Source organism: Callithrix jacchus, chromosome 3, assembly GCF_049354715.1.
Source record: "Callithrix jacchus isolate 240 chromosome 3, calJac240_pri, whole genome shotgun sequence".
Taxonomy (NCBI): Eukaryota; Metazoa; Chordata; class Mammalia; order Primates; family Cebidae; genus Callithrix; species Callithrix jacchus.
The window spans coordinates 169,276,869-169,291,647 of NC_133504.1; the positions used below are offsets into that span (position 1 = coordinate 169,276,869).

At 40.7% G+C, this 14,779-nt stretch overlaps 1 protein-coding gene across 1 annotated transcript in view; it reads left to right on the top strand.

Moving 5' to 3' along the window:
- The first annotated feature begins 264 nt into the window (after nt 1-264).
- DHX15 (DEAH-box helicase 15) overlaps nt 265-14,779 on the top strand; it is a 55,560-nt gene continuing 41,045 nt past the window's right edge. Inside the window, exons 1-3 of the mRNA XM_002745943.5 lie at nt 265-487; nt 7,676-8,111; nt 13,136-13,329. Coding sequence (XP_002745989.1) covers nt 417-487; nt 7,676-8,111; nt 13,136-13,329 — 701 coding nt within the window. The 5' untranslated portion in view covers nt 265-416. The remainder of the gene's footprint in view (nt 488-7,675; nt 8,112-13,135; nt 13,330-14,779) is intronic.

Sequence of the window (14,779 nt, forward strand, 5' to 3'; positions counted from 1 at the left end):
TTCTCAATTTCTCGACTCAGAGAGGCAAAGATAGACTGAAATGGAAAGTGAAGGCCTTCAGGCTCAGCCTAACACCCCGCTCCTAGGAGGAGAAAGCTCCGGGAAAAGGGAGGAGACCCAAGAGGGGTCGGACCAATGAGGCGGCGGGCGGGACAGGAGTTCCCGCCTTTGGGCGACGTGCGCGCGCACCACGCTCGCACGCATACTCACACGCACGTACGCACGCCGCGGAAGCGCGCACGCGCAGGCCCAGCCCTCGTCGCCGCCGCCATTTTAGCTCCTGGTTCCGGCCGCACCGTGTGGGCTGTGGTAGCGGGAGGGGTGGGGGTCCTTCAGAGTTAAGTGGCTGTCCTCGACTGTGCCCATACAGCAGCCAGCTTTCTTCCTTAATAGCCGCCCATTCGAAGAGTGCGAGGATGTCTAAGCGGCACCGGTTGGACCTAGGGGAGGATTACCCCTCTGGCAAGAAGCGTGCGGGGACCGATGGGTAAGCCAGGCCGGGGGCGCGAGGCAGGGAGCGGGGGCTTTGTTGGGGTCCGGTAAGAGAGCGGGCTGGGGCTGGCCTGCCCGAGCGGGTCCTGGAGCCCGAGCCTTTGTTTCCTTCTGGGCTGGGTTCATCAGCGCTGGGTGGGAGAATCGCTGCGCCCGTTCGGCCCGGCAAGGGCGCGGGGCGTTGCGTGCGGCGGGGCCGCTGCCCGGCCCAGTCCGGAGGGTGGAGAGGCCTGCCGTGGCCACGAGGGCGCCTCCTCCCGCAGGCCGAAACGAGCGGGAGTCACTTTCGAGGGCGTCGGGCGGGAGTGAACCGCGGACCTCGTGGCCTCGGTTCCCGAGGAAGGCCTGGTGCTGGGGGAGAGAGTGGGGGAGGGTGCGGCGGGAGTATTTGCTTCCAAGGGCATCAGGTACTTCCCAGGATGAGTGGCCGCGGGTAGGTTCTGGGTGGGGGCGCGGCCTGGCACTCCAGATGGGAAAGGCGGAGGGCGGAAAGTGAGAGCAGCGCGTGGATCCTAATGTAGGCTGGGATGGGGGTGGCGGGAGTTGAGAAAAGCCAGCAAATGGGGAGTTCTCGGGGAAATGGGAGTAGAGGGCCTGCCGGGAGAAAGGAAAACGTGGAGTAATATACCTGATGGGCTGGAAGACTGGTGTTTTGGGGCGCCTGAGTTTATGGTTTGGCGGGAGAGAGCGTGCCTCAGTCCATTCAAACACTTCAAAGTAGATACTAGGCAAACTTCCGCCCTCGGCCAACGCTCCCGCCATCTCCTTTATTTCCTGCTTTGGTTGAAACAGTAGTTACTGAATATCCCATGGGGAAGAATTAGAAGGCATTCTCTGTTTTTCATCGTTTATTTTCTATGCCTGTCCCACTTGTCTTCGAAAGTAGCTTTTGAAATAAGGGATCATGTTCAAAACGTGTTTTTAGTATTTTTGGCGAAACACCGCCCATGTGGAAGTTGAGAGTTGAAATACACAAGCTCTTGGTGTTTCAGATTCCTTTCCTTAAACATAAAGAGGAATTTAGCAGTTAAGCAATTTCATGAAAGTCACTTTTTGTTCTGTATACGTTTTCATTGCTGAAGTACAAAGACCTGTTTGGATAATTGAGGCAAAACCCACAAAAGGCCGAATACCCAAATATTTTGCATAATTTTTATCATTTTGTTGTGTGCTTGTGATACAGAATCACTGTGTCAAGTCGTTTGTATAGCTTGTGTGTATTTTTCACCTGAAGTTCTTCATTGAAATTAATTTCCAGGGATCTGTTTAGTGTCATCGTAGAGTATAAGCCAGGAAAGGATGTACTTTTTGAGGCCTTCCCATATGTTGAATTATTCAATAGAAAGCAGAAGCATGTCACATTTTAATTTCGTGAGTTCTGTAGTTTACGATATTAGACATTGTAAAAAGACAATGACATTATAAGAAAAACTCTCCTTAGGTATCCCCCCTCCCCCACCATTACCCCTGCAAAACGTTAGTGCCTCCGAGCTGTATGTCACAGATTCTTAGAGCGGGAAGCAACCTAAAAAAGACTATAATCATCTCTACTCAAAGAATGAGAAATGGAGAACAGAGTTATGGTGGCTTGTGCAAGTTTACAGCAGGATCTAGAACCCTGCCTTCATCATTTTCATTCGGCAGCACACAGTTCAGCACTGTAATTAAGAGTCATTACAGCCTATTTTAATGACATTTATAATAGGTTGGTAAAGTAGGGAACACTTAGTTCTTGATTTCTCTGAAGCAAAAATAAATTGCTGTCGTCTGGAACTGATGTCTCTCACAGGAGGTCAGATTGGAACAAAATATTCTGGGACGGAATGAATGAATTCATTTGTATTTCTGCGTATGTGCACCATTTAAAATGCTTTTCTTGGGATTAGTGGTCCCACGATATGTATATGTGATTGTTTCCTTTCTCTTGCAAGAGTAGATAAAAATGTGGACTTTGGGGGTTTGATGGTAACTTTATGATTCCCTTGCATATTATTTGGAATTTGCCTGTGGATAAAGGAGAGTTCATCTTTGGAATAATGCCCAAGTTACAAGAAATTCTAGAGGAAAGTTTTTATACTAATTATGTCATTTGAGTTCATTTCTCATAGAACTGGTTTTATTTAACCGTGGACTTACAGTGTTTATCAGCATCAGGATTTTTTTTTTCCATACTCCATAATTTTAAGTCACTTGTTGACTGCAATGAAATCCTGCAGATTTTTTTTTTAACCCTGATAGCAGGTGGTTTTATCTGAGAGCATAAGCTTGTAGGTCTTACAGACTCCACTGCTAGACAGGATTGTCCCATTTTTCCAATACTGAGAAGGGAAGGTAATTCAGTGGGAGATTTCACTTACATTAATACTCCCAGACAACTTTGAAATCGGGTGAAGTTATTATAGGTTTCTGTTGCATAATCTGGCCTCATTTCTTTTTTTTCTTTTTGTTTTTTTTGTCAACCCACAGAATCTTCACTATAAAATTATTTCCAAAAGACAACTTACTGTTGAAGTATGGAAACAAGTTTTTCATGTTAGGGACGTTTTTCACGATATTACCACCTGATAAGAGTTTTTCCTGTTAATTAGGGCAGAGTAAAGCTACTACATTAATACTGTGATAACAGTTGTAGAGCACCCACATTTTCATTACAATCCTATATGCTAGTTGAGATTAAAGTAACTTGTCACAGAACATGTGAAATGTTTATATACAAAGGTTTAAAAAAAAGGCTTTCCTTAAAATCTTCATCTGCCATCTTTGGATAATATATTTTTGGTGAACATTTTTTAAGATCTCTGCATATTGACTTACAAATATGAACTATAATATTTAATATCAGTGGAGTCAATGCGTGTCATTTTGTACTTTGATTTTTTTTCCCACTCAGAAATGTCATTAACTGTAAGTATACATTATACTTTTAAATTTGCTGCGTAGTACTCCAGTTGTAAAAGTATCTCATCAGTTATGTAACCAATAAGATATTGGTTACAATATCCTATTCATTGATGTTTAGGTAGTTCTCTAGTTGTTGCTATTTTATAAATGGGCAGTATGATGAACATTCTTACACATACATATTTGCACACATTCTTTTGAGAAATTCCTGGAAATAAGATTGACAGATAAAAAGCAATGCTTATTGCTCGGTGTGGTGGCTCACACCAGTAATCCCGGCACTTTGGGAGACTGAGGCAAGTGGATCACATGAGGTGAGGAGTTCAAGACCAGCCTGGCCAACATGGTGAAACCTATTTTTGTCTCTACTAAAAATACAAAAAATTAACCGGACATGGTGACACGCACCTGTAGTCCCAGCTACTCGGGAGGCTGAGGCAGGAGAATTGCTTGAACTCAGGAGGCAGAGATTGCAATGAGTGGAGATAGCGCCACTGCACTCCAGCCTGGGTAACAGAGTGAGACACCGTCTTTTAAAAAAAAAAAAAAAAAAAAAAAAAAAGCTTTTTTAATATACTCTGATTTTGATGACCAGTTACATCTTCATTAGCAGTACTTCAGTGCTTGTTATTTTTTGTTTTTATTTTATTTTTTATAAGCAAGGTCTTCCTCTGTTGTCCAGGCTGGAATGCACTTGTATGATCATGGCTCATTGCAGTTTCAAACTTCTGGGCTCAAGTGATCTTCCTGTCTCAACCTCCCAGGTAGCTGAGACTACAGATGTGCCACCATATCTGGCTAATTTTTAAGTTTTTTTGTAAAGATGGAGTCTAACTATATTGCACGGGCTGGTCTCAAACTGCTGGCCTCCAGTAACCCTCCTACTTTGGCCTCCCAAAGCACTGGGATTACATATGTGAGCCACCAGGTCTTGCCCTCCATGTAGAATTTTAACATGGTATTAGAACTTTAAAAAGATCGTTAGTAATAACTGATATTGGGCATTTGCAATGTGCCAGACAACACTTAAAGCACATTACATATATTAACTCATTTATCCTTTTGATAGTCCACAAAACTTACTGACAGCCACATCTTATAGGTGAGAAAAGAAATAACTGCGGTCATATATTTGGCTTAAGTCTTAAGCCAGGATTGAACTGAGACACAGTGTAGAACGGTATGTTCAACAACTGTCATGTCATCTCTGTCCCTGCTAGTGTTGTGGCTGTGTCTGTAAAGCGCTGACTTGATAACAGTTTTTAAAAACCCTTATACCTCAACTAGTAAACTTTTAAGAAAAAAACTCCTTTATAATAAAAAGTATCTGTTGGAAAAAGAAAACATTCTTATGCACAGTAGTCAATAAATATTTATGAAGTGGAGAAATTTATTTCTCCCCTTTATAGACCTTTCATTCGTATCCTCCCCCTCTCATAGATAGTTTGAGCCATAAGCAACATTGCTAGGTGGCTGAATTTGCCTCCTGCATCTTCCCTGTTGTTTATTTTAATCTGAGGCTGAAGGTATTTGAAAATGCTTTTCATTTTGCAGATCAGTAAATGGAGATTGTACCTTGCCTGTGACTTGCAACTGTGATTCCAGCATTTCTCTTATTCTTAACACCGCAGCTTTCCCATTTTCTTGATCAGCAACTAATCTTTTTATCTTTAGAATGTATTCTATACATCCTATGTTTTATTTAGCTATGAAGCTTTTGATGAAGTGGGCCTCTGGAAAAAATCTTTGTTAGTATAGGTATTACTTTAACAAAGTAAGGCAACATGTAATAGATGATTTACTTTGTCTGCCACCCCTCTTCCCCCAAATTTTGTAACTCTTGGAAGGTTAGGTCCATGTCTTAATTGCCTGGTACTGTGCTAGAAGTACAGAAATCATTAAACTAGGCTGGGCATGGTAGCTCACCTCTGTAAAGAGATTGCTTGATCCCAGGAGTTCAGGACCATCCTGGGCAACATGGTGAGACCCCCATCTCTGCAAAAGTAAAAAATTCGCCAGACGTGGTGGTGCATGCCTGTATTTAGTCCCAGCTGCTTGGAAGGCTGAGGTGAGAGGACCACTTCAACCCCAACCCCGGAGTTTGAGATTGCAGTGAGCCATGATCCAGTGAGCCACTGCACTCCATCCTGGGTGACAGAACAAGATCCTGTCTCAAAAGAAAAAAAGTTGTTTAAATTATTTTGTGTCATCTCCCCCTTCCCCATGATTGAGTGAATACTAGAAATATGAATACTTTTTGTTTAGACCAGATGTTCTTTAAGGGTACTTTTCCAGTTGTATGTTCCATGATCTTTAAGATGGCTATTATTTTTAACCATTTGTGAGTATCATGCTTCTCACTTTGCTGGTACATTTTCGTGTACTCTTATTATGAACTGTTTTTCTTTTGCATTTTGGGCAATGTAAACACTTATTTAATTAACACATACCTTAGACCGGAAGCAGGAGAAGCAGAGATGGTTGATGGCATATTTCAAAAGATAGGCCCAGACTCTCAAGTTTTGAATTGTGAGGCTTCATTTTATGTTTAAGTTATCCTTTGACTTTTCTTTCCCTTTGATTTTCTGTTTATGCCAGGTGGGATGAGAGACTTTGTTCAGTTCTGGCTTGTATGCCCTTTGATTTTTGTAGACGCTGAACATTGGGATGGAAGAGGGGAAAATCACTTTTCATGTTTATGTATGGCTTTTCCCCTCTTTGAGTAAATTTGTACATGCCACACAACTATACTTGGAGCACAGGGAATTTGTACTTTTGTGTGTGACGGGTAAGGAACAATGACATGGTTGGGGCCTGTGTTAATAGCTCCTTGTTGCCTCACTATTTCAAGTCTGGGTTTAAACATCTTGAGACAAGTTTCTCTGCTGAAGGACTCGGTCTGAAGTAAACTGGATTAGTAAAATGAACAAGCATAGGTATTTATTTATTTTTTTGAGACGGAGTCAGGCTGGGGTGCAGTGGCACGATATTGGCTCACTGCAACCTCGATCTCCTGGGTTCAAGTGATTCTCCTGCCTCGGCCTCCCAAGTATCTGGGACTACAGGTACAAGCTACCATGCCTGGCTAATGTTTTTGTATTTTTAGTAGAGATGGGGTTTCACCATGTTGACCGAGATGGTCTTGATTGTTGACCTCATGGTCTGCCTGCCTTGGCCTCCCAAAGTGCTGGGATAGCATAGATTATTTTATTTTATTCCCACCACCAGTCCGCTTTCAGCCACAACACATATGAGAAACCGGCAGCCATTCAGCTTGTGAAGTTTTTAGCATAGATACTTTAAAATTACTGTTATTAAGGATGATCCCTAGTAACTGGAAGCAGATACCAGAATTGATTACTTAAAATTGACCCAAGTTTAAATGAGTGGCTACCTGCATAATTTTACATATTAAACAACTTAGTAGTATTCAGTGAAGCTTACTTTTAATTTGGCTAAGTTTCATTTTGTGGTTGACCAAGGTACGGAGAGTTACAGAGTGCTTTCAATGTTTTACTGTTGCTGTTAAGGTTAAAATGCAAGGGTAAACGATGAAGAAGGAATAAACGTGTTTTAATTTCAATTTTTCTTTTAAAACTATATACATTTGCTGAGCAAAATTGGGGAAATGCTGGAAAATATAACTAAGAAAACAAATTCTGCTACAGTCCTGTAATTCATATTTGTATTAGTTGAGATATTGATATATATAACATTGTACTATGCTCTTTTCATTTTGCATTACAACAAAACACTGTCCTATGGCAAAGAAAGGAATATTAAAGTAATTTAGAAGTGGATTATAAAAGTATTGAGCAAAACCCACCATCTGCTGTAATAATGTGAGGTGGAGTTGTCTATGTCCAGTAACAGTGTTTGTGCTACATTTTGAATATACTTTTAGTGCAGATAATACCTCTTCATAATTGAAAGAGAATTTGAGAAAGGTTGTGATGCCATCTTCTATTGCTGAATTTGGACCTATCTGTTCTTCACCCTAATCCTCAGTGTCTGATTGCTGTTGTCTAAGTAAGAGGGGTCTTATGTTACCCCACTTTATGTTGAAAGTTAAGGAAGGTGAGGCATCAAGGAAGGGAAAAACGTGGTGGAGAATGAGAAATCCTTGATTGTAGGGTATTTTTCTTTCATTTCCGATAGTTAACATAATCCATTGGATTTTTTCGTTAATTTGAATGTTGCACATTTACACTCTGTGATTATAACGTTACCATCAACATTCTGCATAAAATTCAAAATCTGAATTCTAAATTTTTATTTTTAGGAAGGATCGAGATCGAGACCGGGATCGTGAAGATCGGTCTAAAGATCGAGACCGAGAACGTGATAGAGGAGATAGAGAGCGGGAGAGGGAGAAAGAAAAGGAGAAGGAGTTGCGAGCTTCAACTAACGCTATGCTTATCAGTGCTGGATTACCACCTTTAAAAGCTTCCCATTCAGCTCACTCAACCCACTCAGCACATTCAACACATTCGACGCATTCTGCTCATTCAGCACATGCCGGACATGCAGGTCACACATCACTTCCACAGTGCATTAATCCGTTCACCAACTTACCCCATACTCCTCGATACTATGATATTCTAAAGAAACGGCTTCAGCTCCCTGTTTGGGAATACAAGGATAGGTTTACAGATATTCTGGTTAGACATCAGTCCTTTGTACTGGTTGGTGAGACTGGGTCTGGTAAAACAACACAGGTGAGTAACTGTATACCATGGTACATATTTCATTTATGTTTAAGTTTTTACCAAATGTTGCATATTTGATTTTGGTGGTCATTTCCCTTGTCTGTCCTACAGAACATACTGAAGAATAACTGCTTTGATGTTTAATTGGCACTCTGAATTTTAGAGTAGAAATCCTGTAGGGAGTACCTCTCTCCCCTGAGTCTAGGGGGAAAAGTGTTGGCTTTTCCAATTTTGTTACCTTAAGTATGGCAGAGTGATGCTCTTCCACCCATTTTGACTCTAGGACAGTACAGATTTAGGGGCACACAGTTTTCTCGTGCTTGAGTGGAAAAATCAGCCACTGGGGTGGATTTTTGTTGTTTATATTTAATACAGTATTTTGAACTGTGCGAATATCTATTTTTCCAAAAAATGAAGTTCTAAAAAAACATGAAGTCTATACCCATGACTTTTGTCCATCTAGTCATGCCCCCCCCCCAATAGGACTAAACACTGTTACTAGTGTCTTATTTGTAGTAATCTAGGATTTTTAAAAACATGGGTGGTCCATTATTAACTCAGGCACCTATTGGTAGACATTTAGGCTGTTTCCCATGGTTATTTTGCATGGGCAAGTATTTCTGTAGGAAGCAGAAGTTGTTAGATCATTTGTAATTGTGATACAAAAAGTTGGATAGCCTTCCAGAGGAAGTGTATCAGTTTACCTTTCCGTGAGCATATATGAGAACACGTGGGAAACTATTAAAATGTATTATTGAACTTGAATTTTTATAAATCCAATAGGCGAAAAATAGCATTCTAGAGTACTTTTAAATTTGCATTTTCTTGCTGTGGGTGAGAAGTAACTGTCTTTATACACCTAAGCCTGAACTATTGATTAAAAATTTCTTTTGGTTTCAAAAGTAGTGGTCCGTGGTCACTGCAGAAAATTTGAAAAATTCAGGAAAGCATTGAAGCGAATTTAATAATTACCTGTCTTACCATGCAGAGATTGAACATATTGCATACACAGTTTGTCTTTTTCTAAAGTTACAGGTGCATAGAGACATTTTGAAGGGTACTGTAGCAATCAAAATAGTAAGCTTTTATTACACGTTGAGCCTTAGTATTATTTTTCTTCTTTTTTTTTTAATTTTTGTTGTCGTTCTTGAGACAGAGTCTTTTCACCTATGCTGGTAGTGCAGTGCTGTGAATGCAGCCTCAACCTCCTGGGCTGAAGCATTCCTCCTGCCTCAGCCTCCCAAATAGATGGCATCACAGGCACATGCCACCAGCACTTGGCAAATTTTTAAATAACATTTTTGTAGAGTTGAGGTTTCGAACTCCTGAGCTCAAGCAGTTTTCCTGCCTTAGCCTTCCCAATTTTTCTTTTTTAATGAAGGAAATCTTAGTATTGATGTTAGGGCATTCAAAAATCTTCTTAAGGAAATTTTAAAAATTTACTAAATACATGAAAGACTGTAAGTCTGAACTTACTATTTATAGACACTTGGGTGAAGCCAGACACTATACTTTACATGTATTAGCTTATTTAAATTTTTCTATAACCCTGCAGTGAATGGTTATGTCACTACTTTAAAGATGAGCAAAATGAGGTTTAGGTTTATGAGAAACTTAGGTTTTGCCCTGGGTTATAGGAATTAATGGATTTTGGTGGGCTCAGTGTTTAAAACTTTGTCCCCTTGTCTTTATATCTAAAGTTGTATTTCATACTCCTATTCTGTGATCTGATATGGTTAGCCCTATTTCAGAGATGAGTATTAACGGATAGTGTAGAAGAGGGTCAGATCAACTTAAGATGAGGTTTGTGATTATTTAGATTAATATTTGACTTTTGGGGGCGGCAGTTAAGATACTTGAGTACTTAGGATTGCAGCACATCTGGGGGATTTAAAGGGAAACCAAACAGTTTAAAAAGTGAGTTTCATCTAAATGCTTTCTGGCATGCTCATATTAAACTTTGACTCAAACCATTAAAGTCAGGTGGTTTTTTTTTTTTTTGGTGATTTGTTCTTGTCAGAAAAAGAAATTCTCTAAACAAAATCTAAAGTAATGACTTTACCTTTTTTTTTTTTTGGAGATGAAGTCTCGCTCTGTCATCTAGGCTGGAGTGCAACGGCATGATCTTGGCTCACTGCAACAACCTGCTCCCGGGTTCAAGCGATTCTCCTGCCTTAGCCTCCTGAGCAGCTGGGACTACAAGCTCGCCACCATGCCTGGCTATTTGTGTGTGTGTGTGTGTGTGTGTGTGTTTTTTAATAGAGACGGGTTTTCACCATGTTGGCCAGGCTGTTCTCTAAATCCTGACCTCAAGTGATCACCTGCCTTGGCCTCCCAAAGCACTGAGATTACCGTCCTGAGCCACTGCACCTAGCCACAACTTTTAACTTTTGACATACCTACAATAAAGACATTTCACATTGCTGCTAAGTAGACACGTGACTCTGCACGTGTGTAAGAAATTGAAGCTAGGGCAGCCAAAGGGACAGTGTGAGCAAGGACAGTGTTTAGCTAAGAAAATACAGGTGTGCTCTAGCTAGGGTACAGTGTGTGGGAGGGTGTAGGTGGGGCAGGTGAGACTGGAACTGTAACTTGAGGAGCATTAGTATATCTTGGATGGATTGGAAGCCATCAGAGGAGTGATGAGGAGTTTTTTTAATAAAAATGTCCTGTTTAGTGAGCCTATTGATGATAGACCATGTAAAAGGTCACAAGTTTTGATTCTCTGAAGGGCCAGGGGAATGGAGAATAAAGAATGGATTGGAGTCAGGATATTAGGAATTAGAAGTATATTGGAGGAAGGTGAGAAATGGTTTTGCTTTTGAATGTGTGAATTTGAGATACCAATTAGGTGGAAATGACCATTAAGTCTAAGATGGAAGCTAGAGTTAGGACTGATATTGATGTATTAGAGGTTGTACTGGAAGTTAGAACGTATAAGACTTAGGATGTTGTATAAAACAAGACAACTAGAACACTGAGGATCAGGTTTTAAGATGACTTCAGTGAAGGAAGCAAAGAAGCTGAAAAGGAGGAATGGCTTTAGAAGAACTTAACCCTGGTTAGGTACGGTGGCCCATGCCTGTATTCCTGGCACTTTGGGAGGCTGAGGCAGGTGAATTACCTGAAGTCAGGGGTTCGAGACCAGCCTGGCTAACATGATGAAACCCCATCTCTACTCAACATACAAAAAATTAGCCGGACGTAATTAGCCAGGCATACGCCTGTAATCCCAGCTACTTGGGAGACTGAGGCAGGAGAATCGCTTCAACCTGGGAGACGGAGGTTGCAGTGAGCCGAGATCATGCCACTGCACCCCATCCTGGGCAAACAGTGAGACTTCATCTCAAAAAGCAACAATAGCAAATACAAAAAAGATCTGAACATTCTTGCCTTGAGAATTTTGAATTAGTTTTAAATACCTTTAGTTCACCAGTTGAGTCGTATTTGAATTTCATTTTGCTAGATCTCTGAAGGTACATTTTGCCTTTGTAAAAGGCTTGCCGAATTGGAGATATATAAGTAAGTAAGGTATATAGCCTTACTGGAAAACCACTTAAACCTGGGTCTGTGGATTTACAGAACCCGATAGATATTACTACTTTAGTTATTTTTGTTCATTTAAAGTGTTTTAGAGAGATTTGTAACGTTTTAGAGAATCAGCATAGTCACCCTCCCTTTCAGATAGTTGTCAATGACCAGTTACCCCAAACTGCAGAACCAGCCTAACTGAAATGTAATAATAGGGCAGACACAGTAGCTCAGACCTGTAATCCCAGCACTTTGGGAGACTGAGGCGGGTAGATCATGGGGTCAAGAGATTAAGATCATCCTGGCCAACATAGTGAAACCTCATATCTACTAAAAATACCAAAAAAATTAGCTGGGCTTGGTGGCACATGCCTGTAGTCCCAGTTGCTTGGGAGGCTGAAACAGGAGAATCACTTGAACCCAGGGTGCAGAGGTTGCAGTGAGCCTGCATCCCGGGTTCAAGTGGAGTGGAAATAATACCACTTGAACCCGGGAGTTATATCCACTGGAGTGGAGATAACACCACTCCACTCCAGCCTGGCAACAGAGCGAGACTCCATCTCAAAAACAAAAGAAGTGATAATAGTGCAGCCACCAGTATTCTTCATCAGTTTTGCTGTACTAATACTGTAAAGAAAACTGCATGTTTCCTGTAGCATTGGAGTCTGATAGGCTTTTGGAAGCTTTGATGTAAATCACTTACACTCTTCTAGCAGTGGATTTTCATTTAATGTGATGAGAACTTATATTCTTCCCATGATTCTTTTCCAGTGAAGTGACCAGAAAACTGTAAAGCTGGGGAATCCATTAGCTTATAGTGATAATGGAACGGGGGGGGTGGGGGGGGTGGGGGGGGAATGTACTGTCATCATGGCAACCAACTTGTGTTTTGGGGTCCCCCATCTCTTCGGCCACCCTTAATGAAGTCTTGCTGCTCTATGCTGGCAGTTCTTAAAATTGAGTTTTTAGATGGTACCTGAGGTTCTGCCATTGTGCATATTGCTCCTGGGGGAAAAAGGGCAGGATTACCAGAGTTGGGTGCTAAGAGTTAGATTCTGCTGGCTTATAAAATAAATTTGAATTGAATTAAATAAAACCACAGCTTCAGAGTCAGAGCTACAAGGGGATGTGATTTCTACTTGATTTTACAACTCAAATTGTATAAGAATTTAAAAGTTACACTTTCTTAGAAACATTTGTTATAAAGTAAGTGGGATTTTAAAAAATTGCTTAGAGAAATACTTCATAATGGGACAGTTCACACTGTTGAGTGTATTCCTGAGTGTATGTACCCAACTCAGGTATGCGTTATTTCAGTATTATACATACTGTCCTTGGCTTAGAGAGCTTGTGTTGTTACAAGTTTTGAGTCACAAATCTTTTTGTCATTTGCCTAATTGAATTTGGTTTTAAGTCATTGGAATGACATTAAGTGCTTTATGTTATATATACTTGATATGCAGGCAGAGTAGAATTAATTTAAATGTGAAATTATTTGATAGATTCCACAGTGGTGTGTGGAGTATATGCGATCATTACCAGGACCCAAGAGAGGAGTTGCCTGTACCCAACCCAGGAGAGTGGCAGCAATGAGTGTGGCTCAGAGAGTTGCTGATGAAATGGATGTGATGTTGGGCCAGGAAGTTGGTTACTCCATTCGATTTGAAGACTGCAGTAGTGCGAAAACCATTCTTAAGTAAGTACTACAGCTTTAAAGTTGCTTTTCTTTCTCTGCTTGCCATTTCCTGCCATTAGATAGAGAGGACTTTGTTAGTGCAGGCTCAGGTCATTGAAATTTAGAATAGAATTGTTTAAAGTAGACCTTAGACTTACCACATGACCTTATTCTAATTATAGCTATTCAGTAGAAATTGAAGTTCAAAGGTCAGATTTTAGTTACTTGGGTCTGCATTTTAGGTGAAATGTTACTAATGTTGTAAAATCTGTGGTTTTAGTAGACATAGTGGTATATCACTTAATTGTGATGGAAAAGGAAAGTAGTAGATCTTACTTAGTAAAAGTTACCTATTTGTAGAAAGAAGAATGTGTAGATGGGATATGATTTATTTAGGGGAGAAGGGACTTTTAATGTTAATTATGCATCTGTTATGAGCTAAAAAGTGGAAATCTTTTGTTCTGTAATACACTCTTAGAGCCGCTTCTAGGTCCTCGTTCCTCTTTAGTAATGGTGCGCATGATCTACTGCCATATACAGTTTTCTAATCTTTTAACTCTACCAACTTTTTATTGTCTTAAACTTGCATTCTGCTTAAGTAGTGATACCTGATGATGATTCTTTCTCAGGTCTTCCCTGTGGTCGCTTCTGCTTATCCTGTATTTATATGACATTTAAGTCCTTTTTAAATGTGATTTATTTGAGTGGGGCACAGTGGCATGTGTCTGTATATTCCTGCCACTTAGTAGGCTGAGGCAGGAGGATTGCTCGAGGCCAAGAGTTCCAGGCTACGGTGCACTCTGATCATGCCTGTGAATAGGTACTGTACTTCAAGCTAAGCAATAGCAAGACCACGTTTCTTTAAAAAAAAAAAATCATCTCTATGTGATCTCCCTGAGGTTTTTAAAAAACACTTTGGAACATTGTGCAGGCAGTAATATGAGTCTTTGTTGTCAGAGAGATATATAATGTTAATGGGATAAATGAGACAAGAGCCTTTTTTGTTGTTGTTGAAATGGAGTCTCCCTCTGTCATTCAGGCTGGAGTGCAGTGGCATGATCTCAGCTCGTTGCAACCTCTGCCTCCCGGGTTCAAGTGATTCTCCTGCTTCAGCCTTCTGAGTAGCTGGGACTACATGTGCCCACCATCACACCTGGCTAATTTTTATATTTTTAGTAGAGATGGGGTTTCACCATATCAACCAGTCTGGTCTCAAACTCCTGACCTTGTCATCCACTCACCTCGGCTTCCCAAAGTGCTGGGATTACAAGAGTTAAGCCACTGTGCCTGGCCCGAGTCTAATATTTCTTTAAAAGAACTATTTTATAGGAATTTTCAAATGTATGCAGAAATTGAATAGAATAATGAACTGCATGTATTTATCAGCCCACCTTTAACTGTTTCAATGTTACTCATATCCCAAGCTTTTCTCTGTCCCATGTTATTTTGAAGCAGTCCTAGATAACAAATA